This window comes from Tympanuchus pallidicinctus, unplaced genomic scaffold (genome assembly GCF_026119805.1).
Source record: "Tympanuchus pallidicinctus isolate F22 unplaced genomic scaffold, pur_lepc_1.0 scaffold15, whole genome shotgun sequence".
NCBI lineage: Eukaryota > Metazoa > Chordata > Aves > Galliformes > Phasianidae > Tympanuchus > Tympanuchus pallidicinctus.
This window is the reverse complement of record NW_026294669.1, coordinates 21,377,441-21,398,546: the sequence shown is the minus strand read 5'-3', so window position 1 is coordinate 21,398,546 and position 21,106 is coordinate 21,377,441. Positions and strand designations below refer to the sequence as shown.

At 41.6% G+C, this 21,106-nt stretch overlaps 1 protein-coding gene across 20 annotated transcripts; it reads right to left on the bottom strand.

The window, feature by feature from the left end:
- Nucleotides 1-3,468: 3,468 nt before the first annotated feature.
- HNRNPA3 (heterogeneous nuclear ribonucleoprotein A3) lies at nt 3,469-21,056 on the bottom strand. 20 transcript variants are annotated; one of them, XM_052675986.1, is made up of 15 exons: nt 20,877-20,998; nt 17,437-17,548; nt 16,977-17,000; nt 13,080-13,202; nt 12,844-12,990; nt 12,555-12,765; nt 12,219-12,308; nt 12,050-12,157; nt 11,863-11,943; nt 10,530-10,676; nt 9,256-9,381; nt 9,093-9,164; nt 7,266-9,006; nt 4,245-6,023; nt 3,469-4,144 (listed from the first exon to the last, which is right to left on the bottom strand). In XM_052675986.1, exons 2-12 carry the CDS (start codon nt 17,500-17,502, stop codon nt 9,112-9,114), a joined length of 1,176 nt encoding a protein of 391 aa, XP_052531946.1. In that variant the 5' UTR covers nt 17,503-17,548; nt 20,877-20,998; the 3' UTR covers nt 3,469-4,144; nt 4,245-6,023; nt 7,266-9,006; nt 9,093-9,111. The 20 variants fall into 20 exon arrangements, with proteins under 20 accessions (XP_052531946.1, XP_052531944.1, XP_052531947.1 ...); XM_052675984.1 differs by having other exon boundaries at nt 3,469-5,130; nt 5,949-6,023; XM_052675987.1 differs by having other exon boundaries at nt 3,469-4,367; nt 5,949-6,023.
- Nucleotides 21,057-21,106: the final 50 nt, after the last annotated feature.

The following is a 21,106-nucleotide window of genomic DNA, read 5'->3' as shown; positions in this document are numbered from 1 at the left end:
ATTGTGGATCTTTCTACATACTGAAAAGGCATAATTTGAAATAGACGTTGAAATGAATGTTAAAAGCTGTATCACCTTCCCTGTGGAACTTCTAAAAGGAACGTTTGAAATGTTTTTTCTGCCACTGGGGCTGTTTCAGGATTAGTTTAGGTATATTTTGTTACCATGCATACATTTGTTTAGTACGCTAAGCATTGAGCCATTCTGCAAGATTTGCTAGACCTATTGAACATTTCTCTAAAAAGAAACTAATTTTTAAGTTGAAGAGCTTTTGGCAATCAGCCTTGTTTCCCATGTGACAGTGTTGTGAAACTGCAACTGCAGTGGGCAGGGCTCGTGTTCCAAAAGAGGAAGGGTAGGGGGCTAGGACAGAAAGCCCTGGTTTTGATTAGTGCTTCTCTATCAGGGGATGCTGTGGAGCTTCTCCTTTCTTCCACTTGTTCTCCACTGTTCTCACACAACTCTGGAGGCTCTGTAAGCTCCCTTTCCTGAATATTAATAACTAGTTTAGGACCGACTGTGGTGTAGCTGTCTGTTTGGCTTTTCCTTGAATGCACTAAATTTAACAAGCGTTTTATTGTCCAGTTAGTCACAGTAATAATCCTTTAGAATTATTTAGAATAATCCTACAGAGTAATCCTTTGTTATCAGCTTTTGTTTTCATTACTCCCCAAAATTTTGTATCTACGCTTTGTGAGCCGGTCATTCACCCTCTGTTATCTTATTTACAGATTCTGCATAGCAGAGGCCTTTCTGCTACCTGGTGCCAACATGCACACAGTCTCTATTGCGCTTCAGCTGAAGTGTGACGTTAGCTAACCAGAGAAGAGCCAGGAGTAGGAAAGCAGATCTGTTCCAACAGCTTTACCAAGAAGGTAGTTGTATCCCAGGGCTGGATGATGCTAGGAACCCTGCTCCTATTGATTATATCCTATTGGAAAGAGTGCAGCCAAGTACCAGTACCAGGAGACAGTCTCCAGATGACAGAGACTCCAGGTGCCTACCCATAAAGAACTAGAGCACAGGTAACGGTTTCACACAACTTCTCATGCTTGTTACTTACTTTCCAAAGTTTGGTCCTGCCCTACAGGTGTTTGTATCTGAGGCAGCAGATACAGTGAAGTCAGCAGGAGTCAATAAGTACAGCCCAATAAGTACAAGACAATTTCAATTTCAACTTATTTCTTATAATTTTTTTTTTTTTTAAGTCAGGACATTCACCTTAATGCTGTGAAAACTGTTTCTGCTTTTAGAACCACATTAAATGCATTTCATATAGCTAAATAAGTCTAAGCGTTATGCTAGGAAACAAGGATTGCACTTGTGCTGGTAAAAATCTGAACCATCGTATCTGCAGTCAATAGGAAGAGTAGCCCTTGAGCAAGAACGGTAGTTTCCACTCTTACAATTATTCTTCCCTTTTCTATAAATAACGCATTCTCAAAAGCAGCTGTGAGCAGGTCAGTATCTGATGCTGGAAAAATACTATCCTAACTTTCAATCTTATCTAACACAGCTGAAGAGTAACAGAGATTATCCCCACAGGCATGTCTCTTTTTTTCTTTTGACAGAATACAAGCTATTAAGCCTTGAGAAACTGTACCAAGAGAATCCTGCTGGCAAGGTGCTCTCATTTGCACTATTAGTCCTCATACTAAGGTAAATCTGGAGAGGCCTGGCTGCACTTTGGTGTGGCCCAACCACAGATTTCTTGTGGCCATTTCCTGTAGTGATGCAGATCCTTAAAACAGCCTGGGCTGATTTGTCAGCTCACTGCTACCAAAAGTGGAAGGACTGTCAAAAGTTTCCCTCTTCATCTTCTCCACTGTCTGCACATGGCTGCTTGTTCCCAACCACACTCTGAACTGCTACACAGCAATTTGGGTCTTTCACTCTTCAGAAAACTGGTGCAACAAAGCAGCCAATTCTTGCACATAAGCACTGCAACAATTGCAGCTCACACAAGGAGACAGGAGGGAAAAAAAGGAAAGACATTCTAAGCTCAGCTGCTCCCAAGATCTGTGAGTGTCTTGGAAACACTAGGAATACTGCCCTTCACATTGAGTAGAGATGTTTGTTTCTGCAGAGGGTATTTGTTGGTCAATAGAAATCCAGGTGACTTGACTTGCACTTACCTTGTTTACCAAATTTTATGTTAATAGCACATGAGTCCATCCCCCTGCAGAGTCCTTGACTTACTCTGAAGGCAAGAGGACATCACTTTGTTGAGCAAATTGTCAATACCAATGGCTCAAAACCTGAAAGCCAGGATTGACAGATTAAGCAGGTTTATTTGCTCTAGATAGAGCGGTCAGTCACCAGGTAAATTAAACCAAAGATATCACAGGAGCACGGGCTATTTTTCTTGTGACTGCTGTTCATTATGCCTGTATTGAATTTAATGCAGTACTGCCAAGGAAGGAAAACTTCCGTAGGAGTCATCGAAGCTGTCTGAAACACTAGAAGAACGTGACTTTGGAACCATTTAAAGCAAGGTGATCTAAAGCATTACTGAGAATGGCAATTTTAAAGTATAAGCACTAGTAAAAAGATCATACTAAGCTACGGCCCTGAGCTGTCATTCAACAGCGATACACAGTAGCTCTAATACAGGTACATCTAACAGTACAGTACAGCAGAGTACAGTAAGATGCTTGCCTCCCCTTTCCTCTCTCCTACCCCCCTCCCATTATCTAGGTTATCAAGGGCTTGAAAAGAAAACATTCTCTCTAGATGAAACACTGGTATTTTAATCACAATTTGGGTATAAAGCAGTCCATGATAAGCCCCTGCCCTGCATTTTAATTTGGTACTTATTTAGCACTAATGCAAAAGTCTAAGACAAACATTCTTAGAGCCTCTGCAGGGTCTGCTGTGATACAGGCTTGCTCACTCCATTACCAAGATAAAAAATATGATGAAGTGCAATAAAAAGAACACAGTTAATGTAGAAAAACCTTGTTTGAATTCCGCTGGCAAAAAGTCAGTCTGAAGTAACTCAGACCACAACATGCATTCAGTACAAAGCCGAACTTTCCCCATCACGATCACAATGGCATTTGTGCTTACAACTAACAACATTAAGGGAGAAATGTTCTGCATTAGATCATTCAAGTCTACGTGAAAATATTAGGTCGCAAGTCTTTCATTTTATGATCATAACCAAGGTACAGGATGTGCTCCCAAACCTGGGAACGACCAGGGGCGCTGCCACATCATGTAAATTCTCATGCATCGCAATTCTGACCTCACATGCTGACAAGCCTCCACATGGAGACCTTTTTTTTCTTGATCAAATCATTCCATTGCAAAGCCATTATAACTAAAGCTCAGGAGCTGAGTTGAATCTAAGTGAATTAACTTCTGACTTGCAGGCTCTGGTTTGAACAACGATCCCACCACTGCATTGCAGTACATTAAGTTTACTTCGTACTCCTCTCAGCACTAAACAAAAGTGAGGGCAACACATTTAAGATTGTGAGTCATTTGACAACATACACTTTATTTTGATACAAAAATGAAGTATTTTAACATTTCAATCCATTATGGACTATACTGAAATTTTTCACTTCCATACTTTTTGAACTTGTTTAACCACAAGGATCAGATATCACCATACTAGCACCATTGCTCTTGAAGTCTTTGCCAGTTATTTTAATATATTATTCTGTTTCCAATCTTCCAGTATTGTCTTCTACATGAAGGTCATTTTTCTTCTACGGAGATAGTTGGATTTTTAGATGAGGAAAAAGCTAATCTTAGACAGAGATGTCAACCTGTAGCACCCACAGCAGAAAAAGAATCCATCCATCAGATATCTGCATTTTAGTGATACTCAAGATCTTTCATGCTTCACACAAGATACAAATATTTGTCAGAGATCACAGACTGATATGTGAATGCTCCGTTGTAATGCAGACAGTCTGCGAATAAAAGTTAATGGCTTAAATGCAGGAAGCAAAACCAGTACGTCAGTACATCACACAAGCAACACTTGGAAGAGGAGGAGCATTCCCATTCCCATAGTAAAACATTCAAAGGATATCAAAGTTAAGATGCCATGGTGTTTCGGTATTGTCTAATAACAAACAATTTATCGCATCTGCATCAGCCTGGGCTCATTCTGGGCAAATACGTTTACTACCTGGAAGGACAAATGGCTTTCGAGTTAACATACAGTTTTAGGTATTTAATAAGTTTCTACAGAGCTGCAATACTTTGCAACTTTATTTTCACATCCTTACATCTCCATTTACAGCTGCTAGAGAAAAATAATGTCCTTAACTCTTGGAAGTGTGTCTCTTGGGCAAAAAAATGCTTGATCAAACATGCCTTAAGGATTTGATCATCTTTGAGAAGTTTTATTTCTGAAAGAAAAACAAAACAAACAAAAAAACAACCCATGAGGTATGCGTAACTGAAGCCAATCAACCTAATAGGAGTGCTACAAAACCAACTGCAAAAATAGCTCAAGGAATATCTTTGCACATGCTTGGTGCAAAAAAACCTAAAGGCAACAGTATGGAGGGGTAAGGCTTTACTAGGCTGCTGTACTGAGTACTGGAATGCAAGCTAGAAATTTTTGTTCAGTAGAACTTACCCATTTTTCCAGGACCTTTCCTTTTAAAAAATTGCCACCTTCCCCCAATGGACAAATACCTTTGTACAAACTGAGCACATGAATGCTTTCCCTGGTGACTTGTGGCATTGAATGACTGCATCAGCTCACAAGGACAACACTGCATAGCAGAGAGAAAACTAAGGTGCTTTTCACCTCTAGGTAAGATAGCAAGCAAGTCACCTACAACAAGCTACCTAGTGTGCTATACTAAGGAGCCTGTGATCTCACTGCAGCAGGTTTAATTCTGGCTCACCCCTAAGTAAAAACATTTGTCAACACTGTATTTAAGTATATACTCACTATGAGATTTCCATTCACTAAGTATCTCCTGATTATATGAAAATTGCACATTACCATTGTAAAAATACTTCAAGTTAACCTCTGATTGTATGTGTTCCAACATGAAGTTTGTTTTCTAGCTGTTCAGACAGCTGCTAGCAAGTTCAGCTACTGGAATCAGTCTGCAATATGGCCAAGTCCTGAACTGCATGTATTCCATTTGTCTTGTTCTGAGTAAGTTAAGCACAAAAACAGAAACAGACTTTTCAAAAATACTGCAAAGATGCAAAGAGGTACTGAGAAGTTCAGTTCACTACTATCCAAAGGACTTTTTAAATTAAAGACTCTTACAGGTACGGGATAGTCCTGGGATACAGCCGAATAGGAAATACACATTCCAAGAGTTAAGAACCCACATGCAAAAGAAAAAAACCCACCATAAACAAATAAAATCCATGAATTGATTTCATTGCTATTCATCCATATAGAGCGGTGCTTTCAGCTGGGTATCACTTTAGAATATTAGCCTCCACAAACCTACCCTGAAAGAACCAAAACATCCGAAAGGGAACTCTGTGTTTAAGTACAACCTGCTTGGTATGGCAAGGCATTTATTAGGAAGGAAAATCATTGATCACATAAACGCAGAATGTCTTAATGTCAATTAGAGCTACACAACTACTTTGGACTGTGAGGAACAGCTTACATATCCGAGCCCTTCTATGGCACCTGAGTTTCAAGAACACGTTCTCAAAAAAAAAGGAAGTGCACTCCTAATGGTAATTAGAGCACATTATTTATAACCATTTATCATCGCTATTTTGTTGATCTCTGACATAGCGTTATTGTACCTGCCAGGAATGGAAGATTCTTGAACAGCAATTATGTCAGCCCACACCCCTAATCCAGAACAAGAAACAGTGGACGGCATTCTTTGGAACACTTGCTCCTTTATACTTAAAGCTTTCCCTGCTATCAAAAGGCTGGTCAGGGAAAGCCTAGAAGGAAATAAGCAAAAAACACATTTTACTATGCACTACAATCTTACCCAGTCAGAAACCTTCAATGGAAGAGGATGTGCAAGACATTCCCCATTTTGTCAAGCAGCAGCTTCTCATTCAACCTGAAAATTAAAGAAATTACTCTTACCTTGTTTTCAAAACCTCCAACTACTCTTTAATTCATGAAAAATGTTAAAGGCAAACCTTACCTATGCTCATTGCCCTTCCTTTCAGGTCTAAATGCTAGACCTATTGATTTTGAGTCAACTCAAGTAGCTATCACTCAAGGAGGTTCCAAAAGGTGAAGAACTCTTGCTAGACTTTCTTCGATATTTCAGCTGTGACAAGCAGATTTAACTAGACTTTGGAAAGCTGCTCACTATCAGCACAGTATCTTATGCCTTCACTTTTCTGGAAGTTGAAGCTGTCGCTCCTGCTGCCTTGTCATTCTTTAATTATGCTGACTTCTCCATACTCAAAAGGCTGCTGAAGTCCTTCCTGTCTTATGGGTCTCCTTAACACAGTACGGATCAAAGAAGTACATCCTAGGTTCTTTAAAACCGGTTAATCACTGTCCTCACAGCTCACACTTTTCCACATCACAAACAACAGCTAAGCTACCCCACCCACCTACAAAGCGGTCACTTACACACTCCATCTCTTAAAAGGTTGCATACAGATCTTGTTCATAAAGTTTATTATGACACTATTTTTCAAAGTTAACATTGTTGTCACAGTACAGCTACAAGAGGGCCTGTTAAAAAGAACACTGTCAATACATTCTAAAACTTTTAGAAATACCATATCCATTGTCAGAAGGGACATCAACCCATTCTCCAGTTGTCCCTGCAACCAGATGCAGGCCCCAGTTACAAATCTACACATCTTCTAGGTGTAGCAACGTACAAAGCAAGTCAGCAGTTGGGTGGCTCACTCCCTAGTGAGATGTTTTAGTTTTTAATGTGTTTTCAAACTCCAAGTGGGTTGTTTAAAAAAATGCCTTTATTGAAATACAACCTTCCCCCACCCGCCCTCCCCACAAGCCCAAATTACGTACAACAACAGAATGTTCACTGCATCAGCAATTCTCGCTTTTAAGTTAGTTTAAAACTCCACAGAAAAGAATAAGCAGACTTTGAAATCCAGTTTGGAGGCTAACATCTTGACAGTGGTTCCTTGTTTTAGTGTACTGCAGTCTAAATACACTCAGTAACAGTGTTCAAATAACATTGTTTAATTTTTTTTTCCAAGCAACACACTCATTTTTCTAATAACTTCTTAAAATTATATTAATATGACTGATTATGCCTTGAGCCATTTCATACATCTTTGCAGATTCATTCCTACACTGGAATCGCATTTACCTTATACTGCACATTGACCCAGAAGTGAAACAGGTGTAATTTCCAATATCACATATTGTCAAGTGTCTGAACATTTCTTCTATTGACTGTATCCCTACTCTTCTGAGTCTCAATTGTCAGAAAGCACTGTCCTGGCAATAGTTGAGAGAGAAGTGACATCAGCTGAGAAAAGCAGAGATTGTAGTGCCTTAATTTGGAGTTCAGTAATGAGAATTGAGTACAATTTCTAGCCAGATGTGCTGATAAGATTTTGCTACTCCAGTGCATCAAATCAACTGTATAAAACACTATCGTTCTACCTCTGGAAATTTAAAACTGCACCATTCTATGCTGTGGGAAGCATTACTGGTCAGTAAAATATAACCAGATCGTGTTTTGGTTCATCCTCAAGCTCTTACCTGAGCTTAGATATTCATAAGGGAAAAAGCTTGAAAACTATGCTACTTATAGCCCCTCGTGAATGGGCTTTTGGAACGCCATTACCTGGGACTGTCAGTGATTACACCTGTGCTACCCTTGGCTCCCAGTCAGATGAATGTGTCCAGAAAATTGCCTAGGGTGCATGCAAGAAAGTATATAGCCATTAAGTTATTTAGGAACATACCTATTACTCTCACTATGATGCCTCATTTAATTGAAACAGCACAGTCCGGTGTGAGGGAGCGGGGAAAGGGGAGAAAGGAAGGGGATGAAAATTCCAAGCCACCCTCCCAAAGTATAGTTTTATTGAAACAGAATCATTGTATATCCCAAGGAAACAGGCACTTGATTCCCACCCCACCTTGACTTCTCGGGAATTACAATAAATAAAAAGGTAAAAAGCAAGTTTCTTTTTCTCTTCACCCAGAACTTCAGCAACTGCAGTTATCCCTTATACATCTCAAATGAGACTGGAGACAGCTTGAGTGTGACTAAAGTTGGTCTTGTTAAAATATTTATCATGCCTTAATTTCTTGAAGCGCTACTACTAATACAGAACTACAAATTAAAAAAATATGCACAAACCAAAAAGTAATTTGAAATTTTCATTTGAAGGTAAAGCTTAGTTCTATAATTCACAAACACTAATTTGAATAACTCAATCCTAGTTATACATCTAAACAAACTATAATGCAACATACAGATGTTCTCCCTCTGTATGCCTATGTAACTCTTATCAATGACAGTTACATATATACACTGAGACTAGACCCCTTAAGACTGCAAATCAATAGGTGTTTCTATTGTTAACTTTAAATTAATACAAAATAGTAATTGAGAAATGCATTAATCTTCTCTACTAACAAGGAAACACCCTAAACTACATTTTATTTCTGTTATAGAGTTCTCTGTACCAAATGTGGAAGAACTGAACTACACAAATATTGAAAAGTTAAAAATTCCTTAATTTGTTTATTCCTGGTACCACTACCACAATTTACAGGGCAATATACCTGATGTAATGGGAAAATAAAAAGAAAAAAGAAAGACAAAGCTACAACAGATAAAGACCTCAGGAATGTACATCTAATCGACACTACATTGCATTAATCAATAGCTGCACTTTTTGCAAACTGTGGCTATGACAGTCCTGAACAAGAAGGGTTTCCTGTTTAAGCTGCAGTAACTTTTCTGACTATGGATCATCGTTCCTTCTGTGGCAGATTTTACAGTTCCTCTAATGCATTTGGGACGACTGTCTCAAAGTAACCTGCAGCTTTCCTGACAACTCCTCGCTCTCTCTCCTGCTAAGAACTGTAGCCTGTTGAATACAGGATAAGAAAATTATTACTCTCAGTGAACAGTTGTACATTATTCATCATCATTATAAATATGCATTACACCTACCCTTTTTCTGGTAGCATTTTTAGAATCTTCTACCACCATAGCCCCCACTTCCACTTCCAGATCCATAACCACCTGCACAAAAAACAAAACCCAGTCCATACTGAAACCTAAGAAATACCAAGCAAGCTTAAACAAAGGGTTTTTTGTGCAGAAATATATTTACCACCATAGGGACTGCCTGAACTTCTACCACCAAAGCTGCCACCACCTTTCATGGGACCGTAATTGGACTGCTGCTGTCCACTGTAGTTACCAAAGTCATTGTAGTTTCCACTGCCACCATAATTACCTGAAATAAATTCATGAAGTTTGTGAAACTGTGACGTTCAGCATAAATTGCAACAGCTATTTAAAATAGACTTGCGAGCATTGAGCATGCTACTTCTACCTGCAATGCACAAATGACAGCAAAACCTTTAGCATTCCAAAGATTAGAAGTTGTTCCATCACTGAAGATAAAAAATAGCACAGTCTATCTTACAAAGTTCAAACAGATTTGAGTAGCAATTTGAAATTAACACAGAAGGCCCAAGTTAAGGCCTCCTAACTCAGAAAAACACCTGGTTTCACCATCATTCTTCCACTGTTCAGTGCTCTGTACATGACAATCACATCAGCCACAAGCCAAGAGTAATTTTTATTTGCTGTAAGAAGTGATAAAACTGTAGTGGGCACCTATATACACCAGAAGGTATTAACAAGTGTGCAGTAGATTTTGCAGCTTAACCCCCTAAACTCGCACTAGGTCTTTGCACGCACTTACTGCTTCTTCCCCCCAAATTCTAGTAAAGAACCTTAGTGTTTGTGGTATATCCTGGCAAGAAACATATCCTTAAAGGCCTCTACAGAAGTAATTGTATATTTAGAAGTTAACCAGATCATTTTGAAACTCCTGCAAAGATATTAACACTAAGAACACAGAATAAGAACATAGCTCAACTGATTTAACAGGACACAGCTAGACTTGTATTTACTGCCTTCCATGCCATTGCATACTCATCAAGGTTTCACGCTTGCTTATGCTGTACAATAGCCACGTAATAACGTGGTACCTGGTTACTTCAAAAGACAAAATAGGTAAAAGAACTGCTTTTATAAAAATAACTGAGGAACCTCATTTCACAACCAGACAATAAAGAAAGCTTCCATGAACTTAAGACATTTAGTCCCTACAAAGGAGGACAAGATCTACGTGGTACAAACTGATACGCAACAGCATATTTCAAATGGATAACAACTGAAATTCTCCTACTCCACCACCACACATTCACAGCAGCTGCCTTTTGAAAAATAAGTTCCAAGCAAATTAGTGTTGCATAATTTAATCCAAGTGGATCCAGAAGGAAGAGAATTTTAATCGTGTAACACAGCAATTCTGCACTCTGCTACTCAGATCTGAATGAAAAAAGGGTCAGCTAATTTGAGCTAGCATCTTACCACCTCCAAAATTTCCTCCTTCATTGTAGCCATCGTATCCTCCTCCTCCACCTCCATATCCACCACCTGGGTTTCCATATCCTGGTCCTCCACCACCACCATAACCCCCTCTGCTGCCATAGCCAGGACCACCTCCATAGTTGCCACCTTTGAATACAAGAAGAGACAACCTAAGCACATCAAAGCAAAATCCTGTAAAGTCCGCTAAAGACAGCTGAAGTCACACAAACACACAAAACTCCCACAGCATTTCCCGCCACACTGTGTTCATCATCACTGTTGAATCATTTAACCAAACTATTTAATCTAAACAAAAAAATCATTGTTATTTTTTTTTTAATTCAGCTGACTTCCACTATCACACATCACATTCTTTGCATAAGCAGCCGTCGCTGCTGCCACTCTTTATTCCTCTGAGCTGAGACTACTCAGCAGACAAGAGCCATCAAAAGTTCACAGATTTTACCTAGATCATCAGAGTGCAACCACTTGGTTTGCCTGGGCTGCAGTGACTGATGAGTAACTGTCCAGGGTTGATGTTCTGGCTGTTGCTGAGTGATGAGTGTGCACCCAAGGCCAGGGCAAACTACTGAGCAGCAAAGAGCTGCTGCCATGCTGGCACAGCAAGGGGCAGGGCTAATTCCTAGCTGTCCCTGGTCACGTGCAGCCTGCAGGCCAGACATGCTTCATCTAGACACAGCTTTATTTAAACTTGTGTTAAAAGTTACTAGATGCCTTTAAAACGATAGTAATAATTCAAGTCACCAAGAGAGTATGAGAGACTTAATGTTCTCAGTCATACCAATGAAATTAATTGTGAACTGTGAAACTGGTCCAAAAGAAGTCAATATTATATCTGCTTGCAGAATCAAGATGCCATTAACTACGTGCTACTTCTCTCATTCCCTCCTCCCCCATAAAAATGAGATTACCACAGCTGTTTGAAAACTTGCACAGTTCTCTTCAGGTGCATTCTGGATGCTCATACATTATGAAAAAGACAGTGATCAGCAAGTCTTACAGTTGACCAAAAAGTTGATGGTCACTGCTTTTAGTTATCTCAAGTGACACCAGAAACTTCTTTTTATTGTTCACAATCATGACTGATCATGAACTACAAGCAACTGCATGACCTCATGACATGAAAGTATTTTTTTTTCCCATCCGTTATCTTGGAGGGGACACAAATCTGAACTTTTCACAGCACTACAATGTACGAAACATGACCAAAGCAGAATTAACTTCCAAGGCAGACAGAAGTAAGACTTATAGCAGCCCAATTTTGGAAGGGGAAGGGGGGGAGGAGGGCATGGAGACACAGCAATACACTTACCATCACCAAATCCATTGTATCCGTCACCACCCCCAAAGCTTCCTCTGCTCCCACCACCGCCACCACCACCCCCATAGCCTCCTGGAACACAAAACAGATGAAGTCGTTGGCTTAAATACTTAGCATGTGTTCAGGAAAACAGACACAACCACACCAGAAATCACGCTTTAGAAACATCTCAATTTACCTCTCCCACCAAAGTTGCCTCCTCGGCCAAAGTTTCCTCCACCACCTCCAAAATTTCCACGACCCATGAAGTTGCCGGAACCACCCCCACGACCTGCAAAGTATTTTACTTTAATTACATTAATTGAAAACCAGTTAAGTACAATAACCCTGCATAACTCCAAACTTACCTCTCTGAGAGCTGGCAGTCTGCATCTCTTGTTTTGAGAGTGCTTTTTTCACTTCGCAGTTATGACCATTTATAGTATGGTATTTCTGAACTAGAGAAAAACATGAAATGGGACAGTTAGAGTAATTCCACATAACTGAAAGCAGTGTGCAGTACAACTCACAGTAAGCTACTATAAGGCACGAGCACACTTTTCAAAGGAATGTTGTCTACCTTGCTTCTTACTACAGTCCAAGTAGTTAATCATGCCAATATCTTATACTCCACGAACAGCTTTTTTGAGAGGTTAAGCTGCACTTCTATTCTCTAAGTCACTTCCCATTAAAGAACTACATACCAACAATTTTATCAACTGTATCATGATCATCAAAAGTTACAAAAGCGAAGCCTCTTTTCTTTCCACTTTGCCTGTCTTCCATGACTTCTATCGTTTCGATCTTGCCATATTTTTCAAAGTACTCCCTTAAATTATATTCTTCTGTGTCTTCTTTAATGCCACCAACAAATATTTTCTTTACTGTGAGATGCGCCCCAGGCTTTACAGAATCCTGCAACACCAAAAATTACATTGAGCCTCTTCAGTAGGTAGAGAGTATGACATATGTTCAACAAAAACCCTAACTTACCTCCCTTGAAACCGCTCTCTTTGGTTCAACCACACGTCCATCAACCTTATGTGGTCGAGCACTCATGGCCGCATCCACCTCTTCCACACAAGAGTAAGTAACAAAGCCAAAGCCTCTGGAACGTTTTGTTTGTGGGTCTCTCATCACCTAAAAACACAGGGGAGTGCTCTGCATTTCTGTACTACATTAAGAACCTATGTCCTTTCAAAAGCACAAACTAATTTTGGACACTTTACCACACAGTCCGTGAGTGTGCCCCATTTTTCAAAGTGCTCTCTCAAGCTATCATCTGTTGTTTCAAAGCTCAGACCTCCAATGAACAGCTTTCTCAACTGCTCTGGCTCCTTAGGCTCATGGCCCTACAAAAATAAAAAAAAATAAAATACATATTTTGAATACAAGCAACAGAATTAAAATTTCACAGCATTACTAAAACTTATCTGTGCATGTAACTACAAATAGGTCGAACACATTAACATAATGTCTTCTAATGATTTTAGACAGCAGCACAGTTAAGTTCAACACTTAATGAAGTGTGATTTTAATTAAAACGGCAGCTAACAGCTCAAGAATGCTCAAATGCAAACAACAGTAAAAGATCTCAATGCAGTAAGTAGCTTGCTTGCTTCTTTCCTTCCCCCATGGAAATGCATTCATTTCATGCCTATCCTGTACTGGAGTTGCATGTTGTTCTATAGGGATTAGCAATGAAGTACTGCTAGATAAAGGGAAGCTCTAACACTTCATGAAGCACAACTGCAAGCAGCTATCAAAGAATTAGAATCGCAGTATACAAATGTGATAAAAAAAGTTATCGTTCAAATTAAACATCTAGTGTTTTAGGAACATTTGTATTAAAACCCTTTTAAAACACACACATTTGAAAGAAGATTCGTCAACTCTTAATTCCTTAACATTTCAGATTTTGTTCTTCAGTAACTATTAGTTCAGCACATGACAGCAAAAAAGTAGAAGTACGTATGTGGCTTTCTTTTGTCTTACAGAAAAAAGAATAATGAATAACCAAGAATGGGGAAAACAAGTCAAGTACGACTTGTACCATAGCAAAAGAAACTGAAGCTTTTGATGGTATCACCTACATGCCATCAGTCACATTTTAATACATGCTGATTTTCAAGCCCAGTCCTCCAAAGACAAAGTAAAGTGGGCTTGTAAATAAGTGCCTTCATGTTTCTGCTTTCTTTCAGTGTTACACAGTATTTTAGTTATGCAGGAAATAGCTCTGCACATCTGAAAGGAGTTTGTAAAAAATCACCTACAACTTTCTCTCATCCCAAGACAAAGGAGTCTACTAACAAGTAATCACATTGAAGTCTTATTTTGCAATATGGTCTCTTTACAAGTGCAGGACACTTCACAGCAAGGTGCTGGGTGGCCATGCTGCTGGCAAGCTACACCAGCATACAACTTCAATTCTGCAGTAGTAACGCACAGTGGGCTTCACTGTTTCTGTTGCAGTGGTCTAAGCTGACTAGAAGCAGCACAATCCTCAGAGATGAACTACATAAAACTAGCCACAGACTTGTAATATTGAAGCAGCCTTGCTTCAAGCTTGTAAGTGAAGTGCTTTAGCTTCTGCCAGTTTAAATAAGAAGCGTGGTAGTGCAAGAGTTGGTCACAAAAACCTACACTCCTTTGAGTGCTACACAACCACCCTACAGAGCAATTCATACTATGAAGCAATACTTGGCAAAAGACAATTTCAGAATTATACGCTGCTTTACAGGTCCGTTGTTTTCCAGGTGTTGGGCTGCACTGCAGGAAACTGCGCCTACGATTACGAGAAGCAACCTGGGACATGGATCCTTTAGAGCAAAAGCAGGCTCCAGCATTTTCATCAACAACTTTTAGTCTAAGGCACCAACTTCATTACTACCAGAATATTATATAAAATAGCCAGCAGTCCATGGCCTCTTAGCTAAAGTTAAAGCTTCTTTTCTACTAAGTGGTCTAGCCTACAAAAGTACGATTTAAAAAACCTCCCTTTCAATTACAGGAAAACTTAAAATCTTGAAGGGTTAACATACTGCATACAGAAGGTGCTTTAGGGTAAGTGAAATACTGTTTTCTGCTCCTAACTGCATTTCTTTGTACCTACTTAATTTTTAGCTGGTTATTTTACAGCTGGGATTTTTATGTGCTTTGAACACTCGTGATACAAGTTCTCTTAAGTTTACTATTTTGATGAATCTAGACTTCTCCAAATCCAGAAACACAAAAACCAGACTTTCATTGTTCTCTAAGACTACTTAAAGCCATGTAGTTGCCAAATAGTAATTCAGATCTTTTCTACCTCAGAAGATCACAGAATTCCAGATCACTCCAGAAATGAAAATCAAAGCCCTTTTTTGTTTATTTTTATCCCATGAAAATGAACAGTCGCTCTTATACATGGAAATAAAAAAACACTTGCAGTTCTCTCTTCCACGAGATTATTATCCTCAGAATATATCCACGTCAGAGGAATGCCCTACAGAAATAGAAGGCAGTACCTCACAGCTATGAGCTATTTTCCAGGCATTTTGTTCTCACAGGAGATAAGCATCTCTCGGGTTGGCAGCATTCTGTTCTGTCATGCATGACGCTATTTCTCAATCCTTCTGCTATGACCTAGCCACAATAGCAGTCTCCACGGGTAGGAAATGTGACACCCCTCCCCCTCAACACCGTGCTGCTCCCGCAGCTCCCTCCCACTCAGCACTGCAGACCCGCACGCCATTTTGCACCTCCTTCAGGGAGGGGGTGGGGATGGCAGAGCCGAGTCTGCCTGCAGTTAGCAATCGGGAAAGAAACTTCATTTCTCCACCTAAGCAGTGTAAAGGCTTTCTCTAAGAAATTAATACGTTCTGAGGAGGCGGGGAGCCCTCTTTCCTGCCGTAACGACCTACTTTCTCCTCAAGCGCGAGCCCTACACGGCGCAGGCCGCCTCCATTTTGTGAGCGATCTGTCTCCTCCACTCAATATGGAGCCAGAGGGGCAGGGCCAAGGCACAGCAGGAGCACGCAGGCGCAGTCACGCCACCCGGCCACGTCCCAGCACTGCAGCAGCAGGGCACAAGCACCCAGACTGATGGGTGGGGGTTGGGCTGCCCCTGCAGGCAGACAGCAGTGAGAGGCCAGCTTTTTTCTTGAGGGGGGATGGGGGCGGGAAGGCATCTGGATCTCTCCATGCAGTTCTTTCATGATCAAAATCAAATTACACACTCTTACACCTCACACGAAATCACGAATACTTGGCTCAGTCTACCTGTACCTTTCCTGGATGAAAGAACAGTAACAAGCAGCACTCTGCCATTCCTGTAAAAATCCTAAGTTTTGCTAACATCCCACAGTATTTTTACCAATAGCACTGTAGATACATGACAATTTCTTCAGTTTACAGGAATCCCAGCTTTCACACAGCAGGTCTCTGCCCACTCAGTGCTCTGTAGCTGCGGTGGCTCTACAGGTTCTCTTTCACATGGCAACCTCCCCTGCACTGCACCTCTACATGGGAGCTAACATGAGCTCATCAGCACCTACACCTCCACAATGCGACTGTCCCCAACCCTGGGCTGCCTTCTGGACGAAAGCCTGCGGACAACTTCCTCAGCAAAACATTTTCTCTAGAAACTTAGTAGCCTGTAGGTGCATTTCTGCCTCATTGTAGGCAGCTGAGGACCTGCGATACATTCTATCTCAAGTCCAGAAACAGCAGACAGCTGTGAGGTTCTTTGCAGTAGGACTTCGTGTGCTACTCTTCGATACAAAGTAACCACATGCTACTGGATAAATGTAACTGCGAAAAGGTTTTTTGTTTTCTTTTTTAAAAAGATGCACTGTCTCTCTCTCAGCCTGACAGCGGCATATCAGCACCAGAGAAACATGGGTTCAGCTAGCTGAACTATTCAGGCACCCTGGAAAAGTAATGTTAGAAGGCAAATACATGAAAATACACAACCAAAAATGTCTCAGTGATAAGCCATACAAGCATTATTTAACACCCTCATTGCTGATCTTAAATTATTCTGAAGGGTATCGAGAGTCACCCCCCTCCCATTTCCACACCCTGCCCCAAGGTAACTAGCTCCCATCCTCCCAGAACAGACCCACCATCTTCTCTATACTACGCACCTTATTCAGTCTACGGTATTTCTGCTAGAAGCAAAAGAAAACAGTTATTTTTACTTAGTACAGCCTCACTTTCATTTGCAGTGACTAACAGGCAACCATTTTTATTTAAAAACAAGACTGTGAAGATAGGACAGAATCAAGTTCCTCCTGTCAATATTCTGAGGATGCACGAGTTTCTTAAAAAAAATAAATTACACCTTTAGTCGCAAGCATACATTAATCAGCTTTGTTATAACAGAAAACTAGAAAAGCAAAACTTCCCCACTATACTTAAAATCCCACCCCTTAAAGCTCAAAGTAACATACAGCATTTTACAATTATTCTGCTACGAGGATGAAGAAGGTAGAAAAAGCTTTGAATTCATGCTCAGATAGAACCAGTTAAGTTCTACTTTTTCTAATTTTAAACCTCTCCCCCTTAAAGCTCCTTTATTATAATTAAAAAAGTCAATGCTCTCACCTGTGATGATCGTCTTCCTTTTCTCTTGTAATCTTCCACCTCTCTCTCCTCCTTAATAGCAGCCATTTTGGAAGGGTACTCTAACTCGGCCTTTCTTTTAGATCTAGGAAACCTAGAAAACAGGTTGGATAAGTCAGTACTCACCCCAACTCCGATGAAGCAGGGCCTTCTCTGTCTGCAGTGCACAGGTTTGTCTTTACAGGAGAGGAAATGGAAAAGGGTAATTGTAGAAAAAATGCAATCATTTCAAAGGGTAAAAACCCTCAGTCTATGTCACCTGGGAGTTGCTGCAAAAAGAACACCAGCTACCAGATGAAGGTGTTTTACAGCTGTTGGAATAATAGGTGCAATATAAAGCAAAAATATGTGATTCTCTGCAGAGAATCACTCATTTCAAATGCTGTCTCTTACATAACTATCATGAACAAGTCTTGTTCTTAAACAATGAAACCCTGCAACTCCAGATTTTAAATCTGTCTTTTTTATTGTAAAAAACATATTGCAAATAATGCTTACTAAAATTATCTCATGCATAACCTACTCTGTCAGTAATCCAGCGTCCTACAAACTGAAAAACTGAAGGATGCAAAATAGTTTCTGTGCTGAAAAATATTTTCCACTAACACCAGTGGAAGAATCCTTTAGTGATTCTATTCTTGCATAACCAGAAATTCCAACAGCTGATCCTCAGGAATCTGCAGCACTGGCCATCTGCATTACTTCCCTTGAAAACGATGTATTTCATTACAACTCTGCACTCTACACTTACGTGCCCAATGTGTATCAATGAATGTTAATGAAGTTATACATCATCACAAAAAGCACTTCAGTAGACAAACTCAGTGAGTGCATCTCTACATAAGCATTTGAAAAAACAAAAAATAATCACATTCCCCTTAACCTTTATAATTTCAAGTTTCCTCAAGATCGTTAAGTTACTCATGCTTTCTTACTATGCTTCTATCTTTAGCAGCAATTTATTACTACTTCAGATGTAACTTGAAACTCATTACAGTAGTTACCTAAATAATATGCTACTGTAAAACCACACTTGTGCTGCTTCCAAGTAATCTATGCCGTCAAGATTAGGTATATTGTTTGTAACGTTTCAAATGTTGGGTTTATCTGCTCTGTTTGTAAAGTGCTATTCCTGCAAATATTGCATAGGGAAAAGCAGGTCGGTCCTAATTAATGTTACACTATACTTCAGTAATTTTCATTCTGACTATAATTCTACATTTAAATTCAAACTAAGCTTTAAGTTAAGATCTTAATATTGAACCCAACTGTGAAATCATGAGTATCATGATTTAATGTCTTAACAACTTTAAAGTTCTAGGAAGTAAAATCAAGGCATGCGTATTAATTACAGTTAAACCTGTCTTGAAATCCTTCAAATTGGTCGATTTAGTTGAAATACTTAGTACCCTAATGTCCTGAGCTGTTCAACTTCTCAAATCCCAAAGGCATGAAAAGCCTAGATACTTTCTCAAGTAACCTAAAGTATCAAATTTCTCTGATTTTGCCATCTGCTTTCTCCAGTGAGGCTCCAACTAACCAACATATAGCTCACAGTGACGATGGGCAGAAGAGAATTATTGCATTACTGATGAATACCATGAGCTGAAGCACAGCCTCAATCCCACCAATTTACAGAAAGTTTAAGAAGCTGTGAATAGTAATTTTTATAATTAATATAAATGAAATATCAACAGCTTTAACATATTCAGAACATTGTTATGTACTGAATTTAACTGTTATTGAAGAGACAAGCAAGGTGGAAATTTCCTTGTCTATTCAGAAAACACTACAGAGATATACTGGCATTTATTTGCGTATAGACAAATTTGGACCTAGTGTGCATGCCACATATCTTGCCAACTCTAAGACTTCAGTCAGCAAATTAAGAGATCTTCAGTTCTAAGCGTGTTGGTAGTTTTCCCAATGCCAACAGGCATATCTGCTGGGAAAAAAACGCACAAGATTTTAGCAAACTTTACTGAAGCATGCTTTGAACTCATCATAGCTCCCTTTGACAACTGTTCAAGGGAATAAAACAATTGCCTACATGGAAAACAGTTATTTTTAGCCATTGTGTTTAGGGATCAGGTTTCTTTTCTGCTTTTAACACAGTAACACAAACTAGTTTGAGCTACTGGTTTCTCTGCTCTGAGTCCTACAAAGGGTTCAGCTTGCCAGGAAGGGGGCACAATGCCCAGAGAGAATGCTGCACTTTTTTACTCGTCATACTTTCAAACGCTTGAGCTAAAAATATATGTTCTGAGGGGAGAGGGGAAAGAAAAGCGGGAGAGGACATCAGTACACTGTTCTCTAGTCGGGGTGCAGATCATCGCCCTAGACTGGATCTGATCTTTACTTGAATGCAAGTTGGGAAAGCGTGGAGCGCGGTTTGTGCAGAACCACTCCTTTGTGCTGCCCACCAGGATCATGGCGGGATGCCATGGATGTCGTGTGTGTTTACAGCCGGGGGCGTGGAGAAAGGGTAATGGCAGCGACCCGCTCCGCTGCTCTGCACTATGCCCCTTGTCCACAGCGCTCACTGCACGTGACAAACATCCACGGGATGGGAGGGCTGGCAAGGGAGAAGCGCAGCTCCGTGTACCATTACACCTCAGCCAGGAGCAGGACGGGACACCGAGCGGCCTCGCCGCTTCCAAAGGCTCCCGCCCAGAAGAAGAGCGATTGAAAAGCGCCGCAACGCCCATCTGCGGGTCTCAGCCACGCAGGAGAGCAGAACAACGGCTTTCACTTCTCGTCACCCTCGCCTCAGTTCAGCTCTAAGCTCTCGGCGCTCCCCGCGCACAGAATGGAAGCTGCGCTCCCCCCACGCTCTGCAGCGCAGCGAAATGGCGGCCGAGCGCCGAGGGGCGGAAGCGCGGCCCGCCCGCAGCCTCCCGCTTCCTGCCCCCCGCCGCCATTGCGGCTGCCGCGCCACGACGCGGGGAAAAGCGACCGCAAGGAACTCGAGAGGCAGCGTTACGCGCCCCGTGCTCGAGCGCGGCGTTCCCGCTCGCCCAGGCGGTGTTATGAGTCCCCCCGCCGCTCCGGGGAGGGTTAGATGGAGGCGGTTCCCTGCCCCCGTCCTGCCGGGCCGCCCCGCTCCCCCCGCGCGGCGGGTATCACCTCCATTTTGTGAGCCCGCCCGCCGCCCTCGCCCCACCAACATGGTGCCCGAAGAAAGGGGGGGGTAAAGGTCACGTGGCGGGAAAGCGGGCCGGCAGCGTCGCGCGGCAGGAGCGCGCGGCAGCCGACGGCGCTTTCTTCCCGCCGCCCTTCCCCCACCCGCGAGGCTGCTAGCCTCGGGCCGCGCGCGGTGCGGGCCTTTCCCGCCCGAACGGGGGACAGCGGGAGAGGAGCGCGGATCGGCTGAAGAAGGAAGGCGGGGAGAGGGAAGAGAAGGCGATAAGAAAAGATATAACCGTGCCAGCGTTCAGCTCGGCGCCTTCCCGCCCCGCTCGGTCCCACGCCGGCGCTGGCCTGGCGCACTCACCGCCGCCCGCTGAGGGGTGGAGACGCGGCGCACAGCCGTTACTGGCAGCGTCGGGCAGGCGCCGCCTCTTCCTCTCACGTAAGGGCACACGGCGGCCCGCCCCTGCCGGGGTGCGGGCTGTGCGGGGGAGGGGTGGCGGGAGCCGTCACGGGGCGGGTC

Excerpts from the sequence above, each read along its gene's own strand:
- HNRNPA3 (XM_052675990.1), bottom strand. The coding sequence starts at position 17,502 with ATGGCTGCTATTAAGGAGGAGAGAGAGGTGGAAGATTACAAGAGAAAA. Across the intron at positions 17,001-17,436 it reads AAGGAAGACGATCATCACAG|CAGAAATACCGTAGACTGAA; the intron begins GTGAGAGCATTG and ends TTTTGCTTCTAG. Across the intron at positions 10,677-11,862 it reads ATACAATGGATTTGGTGATG|GTGGCAACTATGGAGGTGGT; the intron begins GTAAGTGTATTG and ends TTGTATTCAAAG.